The sequence below is a fragment of the Oryx dammah genome, unplaced genomic scaffold (genome assembly GCF_014754425.2).
Source record: "Oryx dammah isolate SB20612 unplaced genomic scaffold, SCBI_Odam_1.1 HiC_scaffold_29, whole genome shotgun sequence".
In the NCBI taxonomy this organism is placed as follows: Eukaryota; Metazoa; Chordata; class Mammalia; order Artiodactyla; family Bovidae; genus Oryx; species Oryx dammah.
The window spans coordinates 68,640,719-68,666,590 of record NW_024070213.1 but is presented as its reverse complement, the minus strand read 5'-3'; the positions used below and the strand labels follow the sequence as shown (position 1 = coordinate 68,666,590).

Sequence of the window (25,872 nt, the reverse complement as noted above, 5' to 3'; positions counted from 1 at the left end):
GTTCTCAATACACCTTTTAGTAGACAGTGGTGTGTGTATACATGCAAACATAAATAAACAGCGGATGGTCCCTTGTGCTCTGTTTTCCAAATCTTAACACACGTGTCACTTTTCTAATAAGGAAACATAGTATATTTAAAATGCTGCCTCAGATGATGGCTGTATGTAGCAAAAAAAAAAAAAAGTAGCTCAGAAAGAGTAAAGGGAGATTTTATGAGGGGAGATGGCAGCAGCTATACACTTGACCACAGTTCTCTATTTATCTAGATTCCATAAGACCGGGAAGCTAAACTACTGCTCTGTTTTATTAAAACAAAGAGAAATGAAAGCTCTACAGATTCATTTTCTACGCATACATTCACACACACGTACGCACATTCTTGAGCAAACTCTCTTACTCATATTCAGGAACCCAGCGTTCTGCCAAGTTCCTTGCAGATCACAGGCCACCTTGCAACCTAGCGGTTAAACTGGGGTCACTGGAGTTTATTGGGCTGCTCCCTTGGTTCACATGAACAAAGGCAGCGGGGAGGCTGGGGGGAAGTCGACAGGAAAAGAGAAGAGGATGAGACAAGTCACACAGCATTCTATGCAGGCGCTCAGATAAACAACGCCACAATAGCTACAACAATGAGAATGTTTATGCATATATTTTTGTGATCGGTACAGTTCTTCAGAACAAGAGAGACAAAAAGAGGGAATACAATATTCCAAACAGTTACAGCCCCATTGATGACATTACAAACTAGGTTTAGATTAGCTGGAGGCTTTTGTAAGAGGACTGAGGTGCAGAGACATAAATCGACTCCCAGAATAGTGCTGACAGGGTACAGACATATCTACAAACAAAGAAACCGCTACTTGGTAAGTACTTCTGGTCCTGGCGTACAGTGTCCAAGACAAAGGAAGATAAAAGTCCATATTGGTCTTCGTACATGCTGTGTGCTACAAGCTACTGCAGATTCTTTGTTTTCTAAAGTAGGCAAAGCTCACAAATTGACCGATTCACACGGTGATTACATGGTACAACGCGTGCACTTTAACAGGACAGAGTGCTTGAACAGGAATTTGTCGGGTTTTGAAATCCTGATGTCGTCATTCTTACCTCAGAAGACTATTACCCTTTCAGTAGTTTACTCATCATCAACAAATACTTATCCCCAGCTGCATGCCATCACATCCACCCCTTCCTCAAGAAGACCAACTGCAAGAAACTGGTACAATATGTGTTACAAACCCTAAGATAGGTAGCAGACAGCGATGGCACAAGCCTAAGAACTGCAGTAAGTACCCTCTACCTCCCCAATCTCGGACCCCTCGGGGAGCTGGAAACTGACTCAAGAGAGGAAAAACAATTCTCTGTTCAAATCAGACATCCCTCCAGGGGACAGGACTATTCTGACTCACTCCGGCCAGGGGAGGAGAAAAGAATACAAGGTGGAATCATTCTTATCTGAAAGGCTGAGCAGATGGAAGAAAATCGTGTCTCTGGCTTAACTTTGGAAAACATGGTGTCTTATGCAAAGTAATCCCGACTCTCCACCTACACTCTTCCCAAGACACAGGCTGTGGGTGTGGCTGCTTTTTAAGAAGCTGCATGCTAACTTTGGAGAGTACCAAATTCAAGACCCAAACTGCGATAACTTATTACTCAGATTTTCCATCTTCAATTCTTTAAAGGGTAAAAATACCACAAAAAGGATAACTCTTCTCATTGCATATATCATTCTCATGTTTTCTGTTCAAAAAAAGCCCATACAATCACATTCTCTATTTTATTCTAAAAATTAGTGCCTCTCCATAGGAAAAAAAAATCCTTTCTTAAACTATAGTTTTGGTTTCAGAATTAGCAATCCTCCAATTAGGTCAAATGAATATTGTCTGCATCATCAAAACACCTGCCAGCCTGGTCGAGGTCTTCCAGGGATAAGGATAAAAATGCTGAGTCTGTCTCTAAAGATGGTGGGAAAAGGGGGTTGTGGAGTGAGCCTTCTGTCCAGCCAAAATGACAGCTGCATGAAGTGTTTTTTTTTTTTTTTTAATAAACTACCTTTTCAGATAAGCAGGTCAGAGCTGGTTTTACAAAATGCCATGACAGCACTCTGTACCATCTGGCGATAGGTTCTTTGAGTCAGGAGGGAGTGCAGTGAATGGCTTCCAAGTTTTGGTTTCCAGAACCTAGGTAGCCAACACAACTGTGTACAAAGAGCATGAAACCCGCCTATTGCACTGGAGGAAATGTGGCTGAGTCACACTGAGTACCGAGAGTATTTACCTGGAGTATCTGAAGGGTTATTCACCTCTGGGTGACTCAGGGTTCCCATCTGCATAGTGGAGATAACAGGTGCTATCTCTGAGGAGGAAGGGGTGAGAGAAAGCTAGAAAGTACTGGGGCCTTCTCCAGGAAAAGGCAGTGTTCAAGTAACAAAGAACTCCAACCTCCCCAAAAAAGCACAAAATTCAACTAATAGAGTTGCAGGTACTATGTTCTGGCTTTTGAACAGAGGCTTCCTGCATCTGTAGTGGAGAGCTGGTCGGTAAATGAGCTGCGTGGTGGAGGGTGCCAGACAAGCTCTGTGTAGAGCCCATCAGAGATCCCACCACTGAGGACCTACACTCTCCTTAGGAGAAGAACATGGAGCTCAGGGAAAGCTTAGTGGAATCAGCAAGCTGTTTGGGGCAATTGCTTAATGCATATTCCCTTTGGGACCCCTGCATAAGATCTTCAAGTTGGTGATGAACCTACATTTCAACAGATGAGGGTTTTCTTCATTTTGCAGGTAGAAACAGAAAGTGAAGGAAAGACTGTCTAGATTTTTCTCCTGAACTTCAGCACAAGAATAAAAACCAGTTTTGAGACTGGCCGAAACTACTGAAGGAAAACTCACACATACAAACATTTCCCCGCTGCCCCAAATAGAGCATGAAGAGGGAAATTGGGAAGTGTTTTTTTTTTTCTTGCAACTAAGAAACTAACTTTCTTTTTGCAGTTTCTGTTCTAGCCAGCTAGTGTGTGCATGCTTGAGTATTAATAACACCCAGAGAACTGGAAGCTTTGGGGGGTGCCACTGGGACCCTGAAGGCCCTCAGAACAGGAGGGAAGGAAGAAGAGTTAACAGTCTAGATACAAAGTCTTTTCTAAACAGCTCACAAGGAAAAGTTGGGCAAACACTTTAAAACCACAATATTTATTTTGCCACAAGAACCCACTGTATCAGTAATCAGAAGACATCCCGATTCTAGCGCCAATTATACAATTTCCAGTTCCCATTTTTTAAGGACCGCTGCTCATCTCTGAACCTCTGGATTCACTCTCAGTGGACAACGGGAGCTCATCTGGAGCCATCCATCCGGCTGGAACCCTCCTGCCACCGTGAAGAGGTGAATGTGGATAGTTTCTGAGAGAAGGTCACCGTTTCTTAGTGCTGCTGTTCCCACTGCTGGACTTGCTAAAGCTCCTGCTCATGTGAGGAAAGTGCACGGTGGGGGTTCTTTCTGTCGGACCATATAATCCCAAATTCCTGGCGGCGGTGGACTTCCGCAGTGGCTTAACGCTGGGAAAGGGGCTAAAGATGGGGGTCTTCGGGTGGCTACCACCTTGCGGAGCCTTGCCGGGGACCTTGTTTCCTCCTGGGGCACTGGGTGGCTCCGTGAAGTGCCGCTGGCTGGGTGGAGGCACCCTGGGCTCAGGTTCAGCAGCAGCATCCCTTGGGGTCAGTTCCAAGGCTTCTATCTTCACCTGGACCTCAGACACATCGGCCTCTGCGTCCGCAAACACCGGCTCCGGAGACCGCCCTTCGATGGTCCTGCCTGTGCTGCCGTCGGAGCAGCCGCTCTCGCCTCGAGCTGTCCCGACACAGTCGGAGGGAGATGCCTTGGCCGCCCCCAGGGTGTGAGTCTTGGAGCCCTCACTCTGCTCTTCTATCAGCCCGACCATATCCCCGCAGCCCAGCTGGCTCTTGGTCCTGGCCATGTTCTTTTTGTGGACACGGATGTGGGTTCGCCATGGAGAATTGAGCTTGGTCCTAAGGTCTTCGTAGGGGACAGGTGATATTTTGCCTCCTGTGTGCCCAGGGATGTGGATGACAGCGTTCTTGGCGGCTCTGTTTGACATTTTCATCTTCTTGCCTAAAAGAAGGTGGTTTATAACTGGAGAGCTGTTTACCTGAGACGGGAGAATGCTGGTCACCGGCCCTTTGTCTGAAAGAAAGGTTGAAAGGTCATGTGAAAGGTACCACAGAGAAAAACATCCATCTTGGAAGAGGAGTCAAGACAGGCTGTCCCCGCCCGCTGCCCACATATTTCCCAGGTAAGGGCAGAGTCACGGAACTGAAGGCAGCAGAAACTGAGTTCAGTCCTTTAGCCTGGGGTACAGATTCCCTCCCTTCATACAGAGGAGACGAGGAGCTGAGGACACAGAGGGAACAGACTCTGACCCCTTATCACCAGTTAGAGTCCAGGCTCTCTAATGCTTTCTACAGAGCTTTGCTTCTGAGAAGCAACCTCCCAGGTTATATATCTAGGAAATCTTCGGGGAAAAAAAAATTTTTTTTAATAATAAGTCAAACACTGTGACCATATGGATTACCAGCTGTCAGCATCTGAGAGGTGGGAAAACCACACACTGCACGTTATTAAGTGAGAGACAGCAGAATGAGAGAAGTGACAAGGAGGTGGTAAAAATGCAGTGACATCACAGGCAGCAAGTGCCTGGTCCCAGGTCCACTCCTGTGTCCTCAACAGACTCTGAAAGCAAACTGAAACCAGGAAAGCACCCACGGTTGGGTTCTCCTGGAAGACACTATTAACAGTAGTGCTGTCTCCCTCCTGTGGCTACGACCAAGCCCCTGTTTTCAATGAAGTTTGCACACTCATAGCCCCAGGGACAAGAGCTGCAGGCAGAAGTAGCAGGAAAAGACCGTCTGTGTGTGAGCAGCCTTCCTTCACCTCCCCTAGGTCATGTGGTTGTGGTCGTCCTCCCCGCTATGCTTCTCAACTGCTCTCATCTCTCCACCTCTGGTCACAGGCCAGTCTTCAGCGAAACTTGGACACCTGTTTCCCCTTCACTCTATGTCCTCTTACCTCCCTGAGTTACGTCACGGCCTCTGTGACTGACCCATCCTCAACCTGTCCAGTTCCTTCCTAAACATCATCTGGATCTGCCTCACATGAAAAAATACTGGACTCTCCTATTCTTCTCGTTGACTCTTCTAGCTCTCAGACCTTGGATGTAACTATTCTTGGTAATGAACCATACAGACTTCATTCCCTGATGCCCCAGTCTTCTCATCATCTCTCACTGTCTCTTCGGCCCCCTTACCCCACCACCACCACCCTGCTAGGTACATGGCTGATCCCTTGGACCACACCTCATCGATAACCACATTTCAGCATCCCTGTGGCTGTACCGCACAAGCCTGGCAAAACTCCACTCTAGAGCCACAATTCATGTTCCCTTTTCCAAAATGGGAGCTAAAAGCTGCTGGGGGTAGTGGTGAGGGGAATGGGGGATTCACACAGTTATGTGGACTGATATTCCTTAAATTCATAACTTCCTGTTTTTTTAGGTCCTCAATTGCACTGAACAAACTTTCTTTCCCTCTCCCATTGCTTTGTGTTCAATCTAAATCTTCATTCCTTTCTTTAAGCTCCTACACAACCTTCAACTTACTCCCAAGCAAACAACTTTTTCTCCAATTTCTTCATAAAAACAGAATCTATTAGGACTAAAATGCTTAACTTCCTGTCCTCCCTAACCTAGAAAGCTAACCTAACCTAACCTCGATCACCATCCTCACCACCTTTCTTTAAATCTCAGAAGCTGACGATTTTTGTTTGTTTTGCTCACGCCACGCAGCATGTGAGATCTTAGTTCCCCGACCAGGGATCACACCTGTGGCCCCTGACTTGGCAGAAAACACTGGACCACCAGGGACATCCCAGAAGCTGGGAACTATTGCCTCTAGCTGAATTTCACTCTCTCCACCTGTACTGCTAATCCTAACCTATACCATCTCCAAAACCTTTCTACTCAATGTGCAATCCTCACCCAGCAGCAGTGGCATCACCTAGAGGCTTATTGGATATGCATAATCTTAGCCCCACCCCACAGCTACAGGAAGCACATTCTTCATTTTAACATATCCCCAAGCAATGCATATTCACACTAAAGTCTGAGAAGCAATGTTGTTGAACTTTGCCCTTGAGCACCAATATTTCGCTAAAAATAACCACAGAAACCATGATCTAGAGTAGGGGTCAGGGTGGGAGGGGGGTTCATGTTTGGGAACGCATGTACACCTGTGGTGGATTCATGTCAATCTATGCCAAAACCAATACAGAATTGTAAAGTAAAAATTAAAAATAAATAAATAAATTAAAAAAAAAAAAGAACATACAAAAAAAAAAAAAAAAAATAGAGTAGGGGTCAGCAAACTTTTCCTATAAAGGACTAGACTATAAATATTTTTGCCACTGAAGTGTGAAAGCCATCAGAGACAACATGCAGACAAATGGGCATGCCTGTGTTCCCAGAAAACTGTATTTATAAAAACAGACATTGAGCAGAATTTGACCTATAGACCATATGTCTGTACATACAGTATGTCTGTACCTACAGCACAGACTAGAGTACAAACAGTGGGCTGATTTAGTACCCAAAGGCAACTGTTCAACATCCCATCCAAAGCTTTTGAAAGTGGTTCAAACAGAACTATATAAAGAATCAAAACATAGGGGTTACAGCCCTGGCCTGACCACTCAATATAGCTATATAATCCTAGACAACTGCTAAGCCTTCCTGAATTACCATTTCCTTATTTTTCACAAGGATATGAAAATATCTGTTCTTGCTTTCCTTGTAGATTTAATGACAAATAAGGACATGTATGTGCCACTGCTTTGAAAATTAAAGTGTTATAGTTTTTAGTTTTTTGTGTGGTAGATTTTTATAATGATTCAGGATAAAGAATCTTCAAGAAGTTGCCTACTTCTTCCCAACAAGTAAAAGGTAAATTCAGTTTTTGTGCAAGACAGTCACAAGCTCACCAGTCTCTTAAAAACATGTCAAATTAATACCATGGTTAACTCTGGACTGGCATCATTTTCATTAGGATTTCACTTACAATAAGACAAACCAATTCCCAAATCAGCATATATTAAACAATAAAATAGACTGTTCATTGGGATTCGGGGAATTTAAAGAAAAAAAGAAGCTTAACAATCCTTGGAAAAGAGCAACTCCAACTACAGTAAAATTGTGTTCTTCTCAGCAGACTCCCAAGACACTGCTAACCCATCAGCCAGGCACAGAAATGGCTTTTTCCTTTTCCTCTGATCACAACATCTGTTATATTACCATCTAAATGACTGAAGAATAGCTTAATTTACTAGTACACAGATGACTAAATTCCACTTCCAAATGCCTGGAGCTTAAGAAGTAAGAGCTCCAAAATGTCTCAGATCCAAGGATTGCATGGCTTTGCAACATTCTCATCATTTGTAAACCCTTCTCCAAAAGCAGAGAGAGCAAAGAGCTGTTCAATACCATCAGCTGCCTGGTCCTTGGGACCTTTTTCTTCTTTAGAGCCTGATAAGATAAAATAAAAAGTGAAAAGGTAAAGATGCTGTTGTCTCCTGCCAGCTGTGTTGGTGGGTGCTGAGCCAGAGTGAGCAGTAATTCCCAGGCCATCCTAGAAATACTTGTGTTGACTTGCACAAGTTGAGACACAGCCAAAATTAACTCAAAGAAGTACATTACCTGCCCTGATATACACCTGATGAACCTGCTGCTGCTGCTTCTTTTTAATCCGAGAATATTGCCGCTTCAGTGCATTGATATCTGTGGTCATGCGTTCCATCATCATACTGTTAAAAGCTGCATGGTATTCACTTCGGCAGGAATTGATCGCTCCTGGACTCAGCTCTGCAATGTTATTGGATCTCAGACTCTGGTCCCCATTTGATTCTATATTCCAGGGAAGAGAGCCAAGGAGACGGTGTCACTGGAGGAGAACAGAACTAAGTGGGAATTGATGACACTATATAACCCAGGGTAGTATCTTAACCTCCAGGAAATTCTGAACCACAGAAAAAATCCAGATACACTAGAATGTGTCTAGTACTTGTTTTTATTTGGTTCTGAAAATAACTTCCGCATTTTCTTATTAGCCTAACTGTAATCTGAAATGAGCTGTGTGGGTTCATTGTTTGACTTTATTACCACTTTGATCATTATATGGACATAAGGTCAGCTGTTTCCAGATAAAAATCACTGCCATTTTCTAAACTTCCCTTAGAAAAATACAACTCTAGTTGTCTAAAGTCAGGGTACAGATTTCCATATAACTGCACGAGAATTTACAAGGGATCGACCATTTGCAGGGTTTAGTCAGGCATGCGGAAAAATGAGTTTTTTCCTTAGTTAAAAATAGCAAGGCAAGATTATCAAGACTTCAGATCACAGTATCACTAGAAATTAATGTTTTTATTCATTTAATAAGCATTTCCTGACTCTCTGTTATGTTTGTTATATCTGGTGTGGTTTCTGCTCCTGTGACACCAACAACTAGATTTATCCCTTAAATTTGAGATTACATCCAAGTATGAAAATGAAAAGTGTTAGTCACTCAGTCGTATCTGATTCTTTGCAACCCCGTATACTATAGCCTGCCAGGCTCCTCTGTCCATGAGATTTCCTAGGCAAGAATACTAGAGTGGGTTGCCATTTCCTTCTCCAGGGGATCTTCCTGACCCAGGGATCGAACCTGGGTCTCCCACATTGCAGGCAGATTCTTTACCACTGAGCCACCGAGGAAGCCAAGAAACAGAAATAAATACTGTGTGAGAATACACTCCCATGTCACATAGGCAAAAGGGGATAAATTGAGATTTTTCTAACACAGTATGTAAAACCAGCCTGGGGACAAGCTTTAAAAACAAAGATTATTAGGACATTTTAAGTATTCTAACATCTGCTGAAAGTGTTATTCAGATAAAGACTGAATATCTGATATTTTTATTGAAAATACTTCTCTAAGGAGAAGAAAATTAAAAGGAGATCTGCTAATCTAAACTAAAGTAACACAAAGACTAATGATGAAATTTAGGAGAACGTTATCATGTCAAACCAGAGTACACAGTTGCACAGAAAAAATAACAGGGTAGAAAAATGGAACATAGACCCAGACTATAAAAATGTTAAGAGTTAATAATACATTATAATGTTAGATTCAAAATGTTAGAGTTATAATACATACTGATCCCATGGCTAGAAACCAAAAGCTAAAATTCAAGCAACAAAAGAGAAGGAAGAAGACATTACAAAATCAACAGAACCCTGGTTGAGTTCAGATTTTTTTTTAAGTCATTTCAAAAGATGACAAGGGAGTACAAACCAAGAACACACACACAAAATGACATGAACTAAACATTAAGCAGGTTAAAATATAAAACATGCTGAGGGTTAAAACTACCATGACCATGTTGTTGTTTTCACCAACAACAAAATGAACAAACAAAAAAAGCATGAAGAACAAAAATGAGAAAATAGCTCATGACTTTGAAATGGCAGTATAAAGCTAGCAGATGGCAGAGAGAATGCAGAGGTGCCTGACATCTTTTGTTTCTGTACTCTTCCAGCAAAGAAAATGGTCTTCAAACTAGAAAAGGCAGATTTAAATGTCCTAAGGGAAGAACTGCCACCCAAGATAGGAAAGATAGGAAAGATCATAGTGGGAGAACAACAAACTGCTTCAAAAGAGTTCACTGCATGGATAATGTCCAGACTTCCACAGGAAATCTGTTCTCTGCAAGGAAAAGACAAACATAGCATGGCATTCAATTTAGAGTACCATTTTTAAGAAGAATACTACCAAACTGCAGGACATTTACAGGTGAATTTATAGAATATTAAAAGTTCTGGAAGACATATCTTTAAGAAATTCTGAACTTGGACCACGGAGAAAGCTCTAGGGGATATGAGGACTGGTCTCAAGATCCAAGAGACATCCAACAGAAGAAGGAGCAGACTTGTTCTGTTTTGCTCTGAACAGAAGAACTACTGATGATCAGAACTGGTAAGTGGAAGTTATCTTTTCAAATCTAGAAACCTTGGGCTAAGCAGAGGAATTTAGCAGAATGTCCTATGAGATAATGTGTTTCTGGTCACTGAAATTCAAATAGAGGCTACCATGTTTTGGCTTTAGAGAATATTTCTATAGTGGAAAAGAAGTAAGTCTATAATGAATCCAATTATACTCAAACAGAATATAGTAAGCATCTATTATATGCCTGGCTCTGTGCTAAGGAACTGAGCACACAAAGTTGAATCAGGTGAGTGGAAAGCAAAACTAATCATAAAGAAAAAGAAATATGTATGATGTATGTGACACACAACAGAAAGATCCTCTTAAATGATAAAGTAACAGAGAAGATACTTCTAATGAAGGTCTTTAACAGTGGTAATCAGTTCAGGAAACAATAGGCCACAATAATAATACCCTGCCTATAGTGAACCAACACACTGTGATTATCTAACAGAGGCCTCCTCTTTACCTTTAGCTTGCTTCTGGTACTTCTGCAGTTCAGGTGCCAGGAGTCCACTGAAAGGTCCGAGACACCCCACTGCATTAGCAATAACATCTTCATCATCTGGGTCATTCTCTTCATCGCTGTCTCTGACCTTACCATGTCGTCTTAGAAATCATAAAAGAAAAAGCGATATTCAAAAAAATAGCGGTATTACTTTAAAGTAACATACTTACATGATTTAAATGACATACATATATGCTATAATTTATATAACACATTTATATAACTATATTTATAATACACATTTTAATATATCTATATAGTTATTGTATATATATATTAGGTTAGTCAAAAAGTTCATTTGGTTTTTCTGCAAGATGTTACAGGAAAACCCAAACCTTTTGGCCAACCCAATATAAAGTCCATCTCCCATCCTTGTCCAACTTCTGCCTGGTTCTTGCCTCACCTAATTCCCATAGGCGATCACTGTTACTCATTTCTGATGTATTCTTCAGCTTTGTTATCAGGTAAATAAGCAAATATGACTAGTCTTATTTTTCTCCTCTTTTTCATAAGTATTAGCATACTACATATGAGTACACTCTTCTGCACCTTGCTTTTATTCAACTGAAAAAAGTCTCTGTATTCACACACAGAGCTTCCTCCTCATCTTTCTAACGGCTGCACTCTACTGCATGTATACATAATCATATGTATGCCTGTACTGTACTGAATCTATATAGCCCATGTTACAGACTAGGCTATTAATGATGTACATTTGAGTGGTTTCCAATATTATTCTATTACAAACATCACTGCAGTTAATAACCTTATATGTTAGTCGCTCAGTCGTGTCCAACTCTGCAACCCCAGGCACTGTAGCCCACCAGGCTCCTCTCAGTACATGGAATTCTCCAGGCAAGAATACTGGAGTGGGTTCCATTCCCTCCTCCAGGGGATCTTCCCAACCCAGGGATCGAACCCAGGTCTCCTGCATTGCAGGCAGATGCTTTACCATCTGAGCCACCAAGGAAGTCCAAATAACCTTATACACACTGTGTTTTGCATGTGTACAAATATATTTGTGGGATAAATCAGAAAGGTAGAATTGCTGGATCAAAGGATATGTGCATTAAAATCTGGGGAAATACTGTCAAACTGCCTGCCCCAAATCCTATGGTAATTAACCTCTCATCAGCAAAGTGTAAGAGTGTCTGTTTCCCTATAGCCTTATCGACAGAGAGCACACCGACCTTTTAAAGTTTTGTCAATCTGATAGGTGAAAAAACAGAATCTCAATCTCACTTTAATCTCACAATCTCAGTTTGCGTTTCCCCAAGTCTAAGTGATGCTGCCTTTTATGTAAACTGCCTATTCCCCTCCTTTCATCATTTTCAGTGGTCATTTTCTTATGGACTTCTAAGAACTTTATACACAAGAGAAATCAGTTACAAATATTTTTCCACAAGTATTTTTTTGTCTGCTTATGGAGGTTTTTTTTTTTTTTTTTGGCTCTGTTTGGTTTTAGTCAAGCAGAAAATTATTTTTAAAGTGCTTAATTTTTACCTTTATTTTTTTAATTTTGAGTCAGTTATTAACACCTTCCCAATTACAAAGAAGTAAAGACATTCTTCCATATTTTCTGCTGCTTATTGTATTATTTCATTTTTTTCCATTTAACTCTCTCATCTATATGGAATTTATCCTGATGTGTGGTATAAAGTATGACTCCTATTTTATTTCTTTCCAGATTGAGTCTCATAGGCCCAGCACCACTTACCAAATAGTATATCTTTTCACTGTGATGTACATTTTCATAATATAAATTCCTATGTACATATATTTGTCAATTTCTGGTCACCATAGTATTTTAAATTAGCTCATCTGTCTCTTTAGGCACCAATTCTACACTTTTTAAATTACTGAAATTTTTATTATTTGATATTTTTAAGTAAGTTGTAGGGTTGCTAAATACCCTTTCAGTTTATGTCCCAACCTTCTTCAAAAAGTAACACTTTCAAAAATCTTCCTCCTGAATTTAAATCAAAACCTTTGGAAAAGAGATATTCAGATTTTAAGCACTAAGCTATTTTGAATGTATGTCTGAGGTTTAATAAATATAAATAACAAAATATTAAGTCTTTCATCATGAAAATAACAAGGGAAAAAAAAACCTTACCCAGAAACTGAGGTGGGCTTAACTGTGGCAGGGAACGGTGTAATGTTGTAAGTGTATTTTTCCCTCAACTCTGCCAGTTGTGGAAAGGGGAATGGAGCCATAGAATAAACAGTCTGGAAAACAAGAACAAAAACACCATGTCTGAAATCATGTTCTTAAATAACTTTATCAATCCTGTGAAGACATGAAAGTTCTATGATTTGGGTGTGAAGAGGTAGAGACTGCTCCCTACACAGCTGATGGAGAGAGTCCACTTGATATTGTCTTAGAGAAAGACAGAAGAATTTTTAAAAAATTAAAAAATGAAACAATAGTGAGTTCTCAAATCAATCCAGCTGCGACTGGGCACTCAGCTGGTGAACGCAGGGTAGGGGTGGAGCGGGAGAAATGGGGACAGTCTGACACCCCCCTTCTCCTTTGATAGATGGGTTAATTCAGAAATCCATAGCTCCCTATTACTTCTTTCCCAGAGAACCCATCAATCTTCTTTATATGTACTGCTCATTTTCCAAAGCTTTCCTTGATGATCTTTATAGACATTAAATGTCAGCCTTCCAGATAAAATTAAATCTGGGGGACGATCTCATGATCGCCTGCAAGCTTCCTCTAAAGATACCACCTTTTCAAATGTCTGTGAATGAGTTCTAGGCGAAAATTGTTAACTGTTATTTTTAAAGAAAAAAAAAGAAAGAAGTGACATGGGTGTAAAGCATAGGCTGTTAAAAAATCTATAAATAAAAATGGGAAAAGCACCTGTGCTTCCTCCAGAATTTTAAGAGGATCTATCATTCTACCAGTGAGAAGAAAACCATCTTGTTTGTTCTCTTAATGTGATAAAAACTTAATTGCTCCAAACATATTTCTTCAATCTTTTGGGCTCTGATTCATCAGAAGTTGCATATTAGTCACCTGAACTTTCATTTCTTCCAGGAAGCCATTCAGTGTCCTGATGACATTTTTCAAGGAAAATATTTTAAAGTAGTATTCTTCAGTTCAGAAGGTTTAGGAAATGTCTCATCTCTGCACAGGAAGAAAAAGGAAGGCTCTAAAAGGGGCTTCCCAGCACTGCAGTCTCACCCCACAGCTCAGAGCCGCCACTGGAACAGTCCCCTGAAATCTCGATTCTAAACAGCCTGCACATCTGACTGTCTCTGAACTTCGTGGTATCCACTTATACCTTAGTGTAACATCCCAAGACTCCAAACACAGAAGTGCTGGCTACAATTCCTGTGATTCTCCATTGCTTACTGTGCAAAGTTACAAAGTATATCAAGACCACAGAAGTCCTCTCTAAATCACCTTATCTCATGCATACTTGATTACAGACAGTGGCTGACTCACAAGAGTTCAGCTTAAATGATTTTTCCTCTTTATGGTGGTGCAAAAGTGATATGCATTCAGTAGAAACCCTTCTTTGAATTCTGGATTTGGATCTTTTCCTGGGCTTACAATGTGCCATAGATCCTCTCTCATGACACTAGGCAATCGAGCTCCCCATCCGCCAAGCAATCACGAGGGGAAACAAACAATACATTTACAACCATTCTGGACCCAGACAACTGTTCTGTTTTTCACTTGTAGTTCAGCATTCAATAAATTATATGGGTTATTCAACTTTCCATTATAAAATAGGCTCCATGTCAGATGATGTTGCCCAAGTATAGGTTAACATAAGTGTCCTGAGCATGTTTAAGGCAGGCTAGGATGAACTGTGATGTTTGGTAGGTCAGGTGTATTGCATTTTCAGTGTATGAAGAGTTTATCTGCGTGCAACCCCATCCTAAGTCCAGGAAGATCCATGTACCAAAATGGCTGAGAAGCAGCACAAATGTACTAACAGTGAACTGTTTACCCCTGGAAAGAAGCAGAAGGCACCCCATGGCTCCCATTAGTCCGGAAGGTGAGATTATGCTGGTTCCCAACCTTTCTGTGCCTCCTTTTCATCTGAAAAGTGAAGGCATGAAACTCATCATGAAAAAGTGAAGGATGGTGGTTGCCTCCGAGAGAAGCAGGATCAGAGAGGAGTACATGAGGATGTTCACCTGTGTTGTTAATGTTTTATTTCTTAAACTGGGTCATGGGCGTGTAAGTTTTGTCATATTATTTTAATACATTCTGTATCCTGAAATACTTCATATGATTTCATTAATAACATGGTCAGAGTACACTCTCTTTGATGCCACAAAAGCTGCCATCAGTTCAGTGCCCAAAAAGCTGCTTTACTGACAGTACAGAATGCCAGTAGAGGTTTGATCCATGGTCAGGAAACTAGACACCACATGCTGCAACTTAGATCTGGTGCAGCAAAATAAACAAATAAATATTTTTTAAAAGTCTTAATTATGCACGGTGATGGATGTTGACTGGACTTTTGTGATCATTTCACAATATATATAAATACCAAATCATTAGGTTATACACCTAAAACTAATATGTTATATGTCAATCACATCTCAATAAACAAACCCATATCATTAGGATTCAAGTTTAAAAGATGGAATTACTGGGAGGGAGGTTCAAGAGGGATGGATACAGGTATACCTATGGCTGATTCACGCTGATGTGTGGCAGAAACCAATGCAGTATTGTAGAGCAAATATCCTTCAATTAAAAATAAATTTCACTATTAAAAAAGATGAAATTACTAATGTTAGGAATTTCAAAATTCTCTACAAATGAAGGAAGATGTCTCATTGGAGACAATCAGTGAGATGTCTAGCTGAAGAGTCACCTTTTATTTCTGCTAATTTTATTAAAAGTTATCAGAAAACTCCTTGGCCCAGACTCATGAAGAAGTGTGTAAGAAAAGAAAGAGGAGTATATTTTGGCCCTACTCTGTCCCATTCTGCCCCAGAGTAAATGGTCTGGGGTCTTACCAAGCTCCTTCAAGGACCACTCAGCTAAAGACATTGAACCAAAAAGAATACTGGCTCCACCGGGATTCATGTTCTTTTCCTGCTCTTCCTTCCTCTATAATTTACTTTTAGTTAGCCCTTTCAAGTATAGATCAGTGTTTCTGAAAGAAATGTCCTTATAGTATTCCGCATGTATTCACACACTTACATAAAGGTCTCACTTGTCAGCAGACATATTTATCCAATGAAGGAACATGACATACCACCACAGTCCTCAGGGTACCTGAGACGCTCCCGGTACCCAACTGTGTAAATCAGAGATTTACAACCGATTTCAAGAAAGGCATTTTACTAATTATCTTAGAGCCAAAGTATAGTACACAAATAGTATCTTAAGGTTAAAAAGGAACTTAAACATAATTTGATTCAACCTCCCTCCCACACAAGGGCACCCTTTAAAGCACCCTCAACATTTGATCATAAGGGTGCTGCTTGAACGCTTCCAGTTATGGGCCCACACAATTTTGCAAGGCAGACAGTTTCATTTTTGACAGCACTAATAATCAAATAGTATCCTTCTATTGGACAGGCATTCACATCCACATGATCTCCATTTCATCACTGATAGAAAAAGGGAACAGTCTCATGGCACATGAAAGCTCCCCTCAGGTAACTGTAAATTACTGACAACCACTTTTGGTGAGGTTTTTCCAAACTCATCTAGTAACTGCATGTAACTAACTTTTCTATATATAATGCCGCTGCTGCTTAGTCGCTTCAGTCACGTTTGACTGTGTGCGACACTATGGACTACAGCCTGCCAGGCTCCTCTGTCCATGGGATTCTCTAGGCAACAGTACTAGAGTGGGTTGCCACGCCCTCCTCCAGGGAATCTTTCCGACCCAGGGATCAAACCTGGGTCTCCTGCATTGCAGTCAGATTCTTTACTGCTGAGCCACCAGGGAAGCCCTCTATATATAATAACTATACATATAACTATAGAGAGAGATTTTCTCAGTGATCTAGTTTCTAAGACTCTGTCCTTCCAATGCAGGGGGGGGCCCAGTTCAATCCCTGGTCGGAGAACGAAATTCCACATGCTGCAACTAAGAGTTCACATGCCACAACTTAAAAAAAAAAAAAAAATCTTGCATGCCACAACAAAGTCCTGGAGCAGTTAAAAAAAAAAAAACTATAACTTTTCTCTCAAAGAATCCATGAGAGACTTTGTCAAAAGGCATAGCAAAATCCATATAAACTATTCCATCAGTATTCTCCCAATCTCTTTTTCTAACATTATCTCTTATTTCAATGGCCATTGCTAATAATATAAAAGAGTGATGAGATTTATGGTAAAAAAAAAAAACAAACCCAGTAGATAATTTGGCGCATGGCACCTAGAACTGAAAGAAATAGGGAAAACCAAACAGAGAGAATCTTTGCATCTCTTCAGCTCAAAAATAAAGATCTTGTATGTGGTCCACATTTTTCATCTGATTTTATTTTTCATCATTTCAAGTTTGCTGACAGACTTAAGGTCTACCATAATTGGATCATAGCCACTGAATTAATTTTCTTAAGGAGTAAATACAGAAAAGAGAGCACTTGAAATGACATTCAGCATTTCTTTCCTTACTACTCTACAATGTAAAAAAAAAAAAAAATACTCTACAATGTCAAGGAAAACCAACTAGTCTATTTACTGCCCAAACTACCAACATTCATTTAAATAGACATTTTATATTTAGGTACTGCTGAAAAGGAATAGTATTTCTCTTTTTCATCACTAACATGTTTTACAAAAAACATGAAATCATAAGTTGTACAAAATTAGGCTCAGTTCATCTTTACCAGATGTTTTCCTCGGCAGGAGAAATGCTGCTAAAATGAAATCTAATCAATCAAGCCATAGTCTACATTTTTCCTTCTAGGATTCTCTTAAAGCAAAGTAAAGAGGGGGCTTTCTTTTCTCCTGATATCTAAGACAGGAAATTCCCAGAAGACAAAGTGCAATGTATCTGTCATTTACAATATTTAAACTTCAGGTGAAATAAAATGTTGCCCATTCTTCTAAAGGGATTTCAGATTTTAGAAAGACATGTTTTGAATAAGATAGAAGCCCTGTGTTGGGTGGTGAGGAGCAGCAACAGGCCACGTGTTGAGCTTGGATCCCACCAGTTCTGGGCCTGCCACTAGACAACCCAAGAATATGGCGAGATGCTCACTCTCCATGTCTTAGTTTCTTCTCTGTTAAGTGACAGAATTAGGTTAGTGGGCCTTTAAGAGTCTTTCAAACCAGTGTTTCTATAAGTGTTAGTTCAAACCACTTGCATAACAACTACCCATGGGCCAAATATCTGCCTTTTAATACATTCCTGACATGTTGCTTATACACAGTCAAGTTTGAAAAACACTGCCTCAAATTCTAATGTTTTATATGTCTGTGTATCCATGGAGCAGCCAGGGGGATTCTTACCACTACGTTAGGCATTACGGCAGAGAAGGCGATGGCACCCCACTCCAGTACTCTTGCCTGGAAAATCCCATGGACGGAGGAGCCTGGAAGGCTGCAGTTCATGGGGTTGCGAAGACTCGGACACGACTGAACGACTTCACTTTCACGCACTGGAGAAGGAAATGGCAACCCACTCCAGTGTTCTTGCCTGGAGAATCCCAGGGACGGGGGAGCCTGGTGGGCTGCCGTCTATGGGGTCGCAAGGAGTCGGACACGACTGAAGCGACTTAGCACAGCAGCAGGCATTATGGGGATACACAGTAATATGAGGCCCTTATCATTAAGCAGCCTGCTACTTCATTAGGGAGAGAACACAAACATATTTGAAAAAATATCAAATAATATAAAATAATTTGTAATGAGCACTAAATCAGTAGTGACAATTGCTGACAATCTTAAGTGCTGAGGGAGTGGGGAGGAGCTATTAGGATCATTAACAAGGGCTTAGGTAACAGCCTGGTAGGAGGAGCTGGGGGAGACTGAGTAGAATCTGGTAGACAGAAAGGATTTTCACAGAGAGGATGTTGGAAGGAACCCCAAGCCCTGTCACGGGGACGAACATGGCCCACAGAGGACAGGGTGAGGACAGCTACGGCCAGTGCAATAGGTCCTGGCTGTGAAGTAGTGGGGAACAGCTCTGGATAGGTGAGGAGCGGGGCAACCACGGAATGCCTCCAACGCAGCCAGCGTGAGAGCAAACCCACCTATCTTCGCCCATGAACATCCCCTCTTCTTCCTAAGCCAGAAACCTGCGGGCTGTCGTCTCTCCTTTCTTTCTCCCTCAGCCCATGTCCCTTTTCCATGGCCAAGTCCTGTCCACTTCACCCTCTAAGTATTGCTTCTGTTCCATTCTTGCTTCTTCACGCCCCGACCTCCTGACAGAGCCCCCTTCAAGTCCACCCTTCATGAGGTTGCCCCTGGAGTCGACATAAGACACAACGAAGACCGTTTCCCTCCTCTCCCTGAAATCTCTCAGACCCACAGCTCTTCTTCTCCCCTTCCCAAAGGTTCAGCAGAAGCCCAAGAACTCCAGCAAGCACAGCCTCACAACCACTGACCTGGAGGATCAAGTCCACACTCCTTACTATGGGTTGTGGCCTTCCCTACATTTGTTCAGTGCTCAGTCATATCCGACTCTTTGCAACCCCAAGGACTGCAGCATGTCAGCCTTCCCTGTCCATCACTATCTCCTCCGGAGTTTGCTCAGACTCATGTCTACTGAGTCAAGGAAGCCATCCAACCATCTCATCCTCTGTCACCCCCTTCTCCTCTTGCCCTCAATCTTTCGCAGCATCAGGGTCTTTTCCACTGAGTCAGCTCTTCACATCAGGTGGCCAAAGTATTGGAGCTCCAGCTTCAACATCAGTCCTTCCAATCAGCAAACTAAACTCCTACAGCTTCCTTCCCACACTATAATGTTTTCCACAGCCAAAGCCTTGACTGCTGCTGCTCTGTCAACCGTGAACTGCCTCTCTGATCTGCACCACTGTCTCCAACACATACGCACACATCCTCAATGTGCATGCACCCCTGAATACACACACACTCACATACACACACAGAGTATGACCTACTCCTTGTTCATCTTTAGAGGTAAAACCAGACATGAATTTCCACAACGAGGTCTTCTGACAGACAGAGGCGCTCAATTAATATTTGGAGAAGTTAATACAGGACTTAGGAAACTAGCTGAAGCATTTTATTTGTTAATAACAAGGAAGCATGGGAAGGTTTTATGAAGAACAATAAAAAGACCAAAGCAGTAAGTGATGACGATTCTTCTGACTGCAAAGTACAGACTGTATTAGAGGAGAGGGACCATGGAAGGAGGGGCATCATGTGATGTGGTTTAATTCAGCAAACACTTGAGAAAGAGAAGGCAGAGGGACTTCCCTGGTGGTCCAGTGGCTAAGACTCCATGCTCCCAATGCAGGAGGCCTGGGTTTGATTCCTGCTCAGGGAGCTAGATCCCACATGCTGCAACTAAGCAAAGATCCTGCATGCCACAACTAAAATACTCCATACGCCACAAGGAAGAAGGAAGTTCGTGCATGCTGCAACTGAGACCAGCACAGCCAAACACACAAAAAAATACTTTTTGAAAAGAGAGAGAGAGAAGGCAGAAAACTAGTCGCAGACTCTCAATGGCGATTTGCTTAATGAACTAATACATTTACTGTGCCGCACTAGGAGAAGGTAGTATCTCCCTGGTGGCTGAGATGGTAAGAAGTCTGCCTGCAGTGCGGAAGACCCAGGTTCGATCCCTGGGTCGGGAAGATCCCCTGGAGAAGGAAATGACAACCCACTCCAGTATTCTTGCCTGGAGAATCCCATCGACAAAGGACCCTGGCAGGCTACAGTCCATGGGATCGCAAAGTGTCAGACACAACTGAGCAAGTTCACTTTCTTTCTTTTTTCTTTCTAGGAGAAGGTAAAGTGCTACATATTATGAGAAAACAGTCCCTGTCCTCCAGGAATTCATAATATTGCTGAGGAAATAAAATCCAGCCTCAAATCAAGGTAGAATGTGATGAAGGCTCACAAGAGTGGTACAAGGAAAATGTGGTGAGTCAGAGAAGGAGATGCTTTTAGTTGAGCCTGTCAGAGACTGGACTGATGCTGAAGTTGAAACTCCAATACTTTGAGCACCTGATGCGAAGAACTGACTCATTTGAAAAGACCCTGATGCTGGGCAAGATTGATGGTGGGAGGAGAAGGGGATGACAGAGGATGAGATGGTTGGATGGCATCACTGACTCAATGGACATAAGTTTTTAGTAAACTCCGGGAGTCAGTGATGGGCGGGGAGGCCTGGTGTGCTGCAGTCCACGGGGTCACAAAGAGTTGGACACGACTGAGCGACTGAACTGAACTGACTGATGACTGTTTCACGAAGGAGATGGCATATGAACTGGCACTTTCACAGGGAGGCAGGCCGGAAACACGTGAAGAGACTGAGGGAGACCGAACAGAGGGAGCAAAGGTGTGGAGCAGGCCTATCCCCCAGTAGCTCCGGGAACATGGAAGACAGCGTGACTTGCCTAGACTTGGGTCAAGGGTATAAAAGAGAACAACAAGAACCATGGCTGAAAAGAGAGGTAGATGCCAGACAGTCAAGAGCACTGGATGATGAGCTGAGAAATCCACGCTCTGTGTTGCAGGTGATAAGTAGTCATTGAAGTTTCATGAGTGAGGAAGAAGGGATGAGATCTCAGAGTCCTACCTGGGGCATGTGAATCAGGTAGTTCTGTAGGATGTCAAGCACAGGTCCCCAATCCCCAGGCCACAGTGAGCACCTCCCATCAGATCACTGGCAGTATTAGATTAGAAATAAAGCACATAATTAATAACATGCTTGAATCTTGAATCATCCTGAAACCACTCCCCTGACCACAGTCTGTGGAAAACTTGTTTTCTACAAAATCTGTCCCTGGTGCCAAAAAGATTGGGGACCTCTGAAAAGGATCTCATATGTGGAATATGAGAATAACATTTAATAAAAGACACCTCCCTCTACAAGAGAGAAGAAGCAAGGAAGCAACGGCTCGGGAGGTGTGACAGGAGCTGGAATCAGAGCACAGAGGTCAGGAGCAGATAGCGTACTTCCTGCTCTAAGTCAAACAGGAAGGAAGAAAGAGAGACGAGAATGCAAAGAAAAGATGAAATAAAAAATAGAAATGCTCAGGGAAATTCTACCGGGTGGTCAGTATTCTCAACGACTTGGGCAGCTTTCTGCTAAAAGTGAGGGGTCCAAGAAGCAGGTGGAGGCGCCAGGAGATGAGGAGAGAAATAAAACCTCTTCTCAAGTCCTAACTGAGGGCCTGAGTCTCTGTTTTCTAACCCATTGACTGGGCCCCCCGCTACCACAATGGATTCAGGCATGGAACCCAACATTAAAGTTGAAACCAAGAAAAGAGAGAGAGAGGCACCACAGAGAAAGAAGCAGGCCCAACAACAGCTTTGGAAAAGAACCACTGCTGGTTAGTTTGCAGGACGAAGGAAGAACCTGGAAGCCCAGAAGACTGAGAAAAAGATCATGTTATAGAGCCTAATGGAAGACACAGTGTTAACAAATCTGCTATCTCTTCTACACTCACTGCCATCTTTAATGACCTGCCCAGTATGATTCTGAGATACAGTAACATGCCAGAAAGTAACAAAACCCTTCAAGTTGGTGATTTTGAAATTTATGATTCCTATGTAAAAACATGAGTTGCAAATGTGGACAAAACAAATAAACCAAAATGAGAAGTAGAATAATCTTCTTTTGATCCTCAATAATTCCTTCCCAGAAATAATTATTTCTCCCCACCAGTCTCCCTTTAAGGCTAAGAATCAGATCCAGAATAAGCGCCTGGGGATTTGCTGGTGAGGGGGGTGGTGCTCTGATGGGGTTTTTCGTTTGTTTTTGTACTGCATTTTCTGGTTTTTTAAAAAACTTTCCAGCTTTATTTGAGCCATAATTGAAATATAACATTGTTTAATGAAAGTCATAATAAATATCCATTATTCGTTTCTTCCTTCCTCTGCTTGTTCTCAAGGTATTGGGGTCCCCTGAGCCAAGTGGGGCAGGCATTGCCCACTCACCTGCATGAGTTCATGGCTTTCCAGAAGATCATTCTCTAGCATCTCCTGGGTAAGGCGCCCCATGGTGCTATAGAATTCATCTGCTGTCTCACAACATTCTATCTGCCTAGATAAAGAAAGGACAGAAAAAGGAATTGTTTAGGAGACCCCTGCTATCAGGTACATGCTGCAGGCACAACAAGACATGTTGTCCCTTGCCATCAAATCAACCAAGTCAGCAATCAACGAAGTCAAAATCCTATGATTACACTCACAGTACAGCCTGTGGTAGGCAGAGAAAAGAGTTTAAAAACGGGAAGGTCAACATAGCGGTACTCATTCCAGGGTGAGTCCCTCTCTTTGCTATACCGCGCTCCTGACGCGCAGCTCCACCGGTGGCATTTTTATTGCTTCCACGTGACACCTTTTACACATCTGAACCCATCACTGATCAGAAATAATAACTAAGAAACTGGGTACCCAAGAACACTTATCCCCTGGAGGGAATCTGTTGCTCTCAATTTGCAAACAGCATTACCATTGACAGACTGAAACCAAACCACAGTAGAAATGAAAGATGAAACACATAAGAACTTTCTCTGCACATTTCATCAGTCCTCAGGATATTTTCACAAAGTCTTTCCAGCCCTTCTCAGGACACTGCTGCTAGCTGGCGATTACACCCTGTTATATTTTTTAACTTCTTATTTTGTATTAAGGTACAGCTGATTAACAATGTTGTGATAGTTTCAGGTGAACACTGAAGGGGCCCAGCCATGTATGTATGTATGTATGTATGTGTGTATGTATGTATCCATTTTCCCCTCAAACTCTCCTCCCATCCAGGCTGCCATACAACATTGAGCAGAGTTCCATGTGCTGTATAGTAGGTCCTCGCTGGTTATCCGTTTTAAACATAGCAGTTACACCTTGTTTCTTGCATTTGGTTCAACAGGTAAATAAAGACTGTCACCTGCCATCCTGTGAGACAGGTGAAACTTTAATTCTTCTTCTAGAAAGGGAAGAAAAAGGAATTACCCAAAGCAGAGACCTGGGTATTTGTTTTATCTATTATGTCATTCTTTGCATAGCAGAAAAACTATTTGCCTTACCAATCATAAGACATACTCTTTGACATATGCTAAGGTTGGGGGATCTCCATAGAGCCAGTCAAAAAAATGTGATCCTGGGAAAACTTCAGGCTCTAGAGTTCTGTTCAAATCACATTGCCACAATCATGTAAGTAAATAAATGAAATAAACTGTTGAAGTGCTGATGCAAAAATTTAGAGCAGCATGTGGGCATAAATTGAAAAGTGGTTAAGTTTATACTGGGGGCCAGGTGGAGAGTGAGGAAGAGAAGTAATGTTTAAGGTGAGTTTTGATAAATATTCTCCAGATTGATGAGGAAAAGCATCCCAAGCACATGGATACAGGAGACAGAAGGCCCGACCCAAGGAAATGCATGTAGGTCCACAGATCACAGTGGAGGTGGCTGTATGGCCGGGGACAGCCAGAGAGAGCCGAGGGTGGTGGTGGTGGTGTTTAGTCGCCTAGTCGTGTCCATCTCTTCTGTGACCCCATGGCCTGCAGTACGCCAGGCTCCTCAGTCCATGGAATTTCCCAGGCAAGAATACTGTAGTGGGTTGCCATTTCCTCCTTCAGGGGATCTTCTTAGGGAAGCTGAAGGTAGAGAGGTGCAGAGAGCAAATCGCAAAGGCCTCATCTGCCTGCTGAGCCCTCTCAGGACAAGAGTCACTGAAAGGCCTTTAATAGAGAGTGTGGGAACAGACATGCCGTTGGCAAGGCTGCCCCAGAGGAGGCATGGCAAGTGTAGGGTGTGATGGGAGGCCATGGAGGGCTGTGCCAGGCATGAGGCAATGAGGGAGGGAGCCAAGGCAGTCAGGTCAGAGAAGAAAGGACACATGAAAGAGACGCTGCTAAGACTGTGCTGATGGTCGACAGCTTACACATTCCACAAATGCCCTTGTATGAGCAAAGGAGGAAATTTCACGCTGCAGAACCAAGGTGATGGGAAGGGCCCCGTGGATATGCACACATGAGGCCCTGATGTTGCTCAGGTACACATGGCCCAGAGACCATCTGCATAATGTTCAGGACTTTTCCAATGGACAGTTTGTGGGGAAGACCACAGGCCCGGGAGTCAGAAAGATCCAGGGCTAAATCCCAGCTCTACTCACTAGCTGTGGGACCTTGAACTAATTGGTCAGCCTTCCTGGGGCAATTTTCTCACCTGAAAAGACAGGGAGAATAATCCTACCTACTTCATGGGGTTGTGGGGAGAATCGAATAATAAGATAATGCGTTTAATCTTCTTAACATAATGACTGCAGGTCCTTTATGTTGTGTGTTGGTTGCCTTTCCTTTCACTTAATGCTCAAAACATGTGAAATTATAATGAGCAAAAACTCTGAAACACTTAAAATTCTACCAGTCTAACTCACAGATTCCTGAACTTCATAAACAGGAGCCATTTATAATCAGTATATTCACATTATTAGAAGCACAAATAATAGAGCCAAGGTACCCACATTCAAAATCAGGTCTTTCCACTTACAAACTGGGTGATGTGGGGCAATTTCCTTAAGTTCTTTGTGCCTCAGTGACGACATCTGTAAAACGGGGATGATAATAGAACCTACCTCCTAGGATGACAGTAAGATTAAATGAATTAATTTTACATCTACAGTGCTTAGAATCATGCCTGTCCATTGCAAGCACTCTGTGACTATCGGATATTAAGTGTAGCTATTATTTCAATAGTGTGACATCCCTGGGATGACCACATTAATAAATTCTGATAGATAATGGGTAGAGTAGATAAGAACCACCTCTTTTCTTCCTGCCCCATAATTCAGTTCAGTTCAGTTGCTCAGTTGTGTCTGACTCATTGCAACCCCATGAATTGCAGCACGCCAGGCCTCCCTGTCCATCACCAACTCCTGGATTTCACTCAAACTCATGTCCATCGAGTCAGTGATGCCATCCAGCCATCTCATCCTCTGTCGTCCCCTTTTCCTCCTGCCCCCAATCCCTCCCAGCATCAGAGTTTTTTCCAGTGAGTCAACTCTTCGCATGAGGTGGCCAAAGTACTGGAGTTTCAGCTTTAGCATCATTCCTTCCAAAGAACACCCAGGGCTGATCTCCTTTAGGATGGACTGGTTGGATCTCCTTGCAGTCCAAGGGACTCTCAAGAGTCTTCTCCAA

General features: G+C 42.2%; 1 protein-coding gene across 3 annotated transcripts in view; it reads right to left on the bottom strand.

Annotated features, from left to right (window-relative positions):
- TBC1D30 (TBC1 domain family member 30) overlaps positions 1–25,872 on the bottom strand; it is a 96,972-nt gene that overhangs the window by 8,628 nt on the left and 62,472 nt on the right. The window contains exons 9-14 of one of the 3 annotated variants that reach the window (XM_040233378.1): positions 22,667–22,772; positions 12,710–12,822; positions 10,555–10,694; positions 7,760–7,966; positions 7,547–7,588; positions 624–4,200 (exon numbers count right to left, since the gene is read on the bottom strand). In XM_040233378.1, coding sequence (XP_040089312.1) covers positions 3,410–4,200; positions 7,547–7,588; positions 7,760–7,966; positions 10,555–10,694; positions 12,710–12,822; positions 22,667–22,772 — 1,399 coding nt within the window. In that variant the 3' untranslated portion in view covers positions 624–3,409. Of the gene's footprint in view, positions 1–623; positions 4,201–7,546; positions 7,589–7,759; positions 7,967–10,554; positions 10,695–12,709; positions 12,823–22,666; positions 22,773–25,872 lie in introns of those variants that run through there. The other 2 variants (XM_040233379.1, XM_040233381.1) reach the window with 2 other exon arrangements.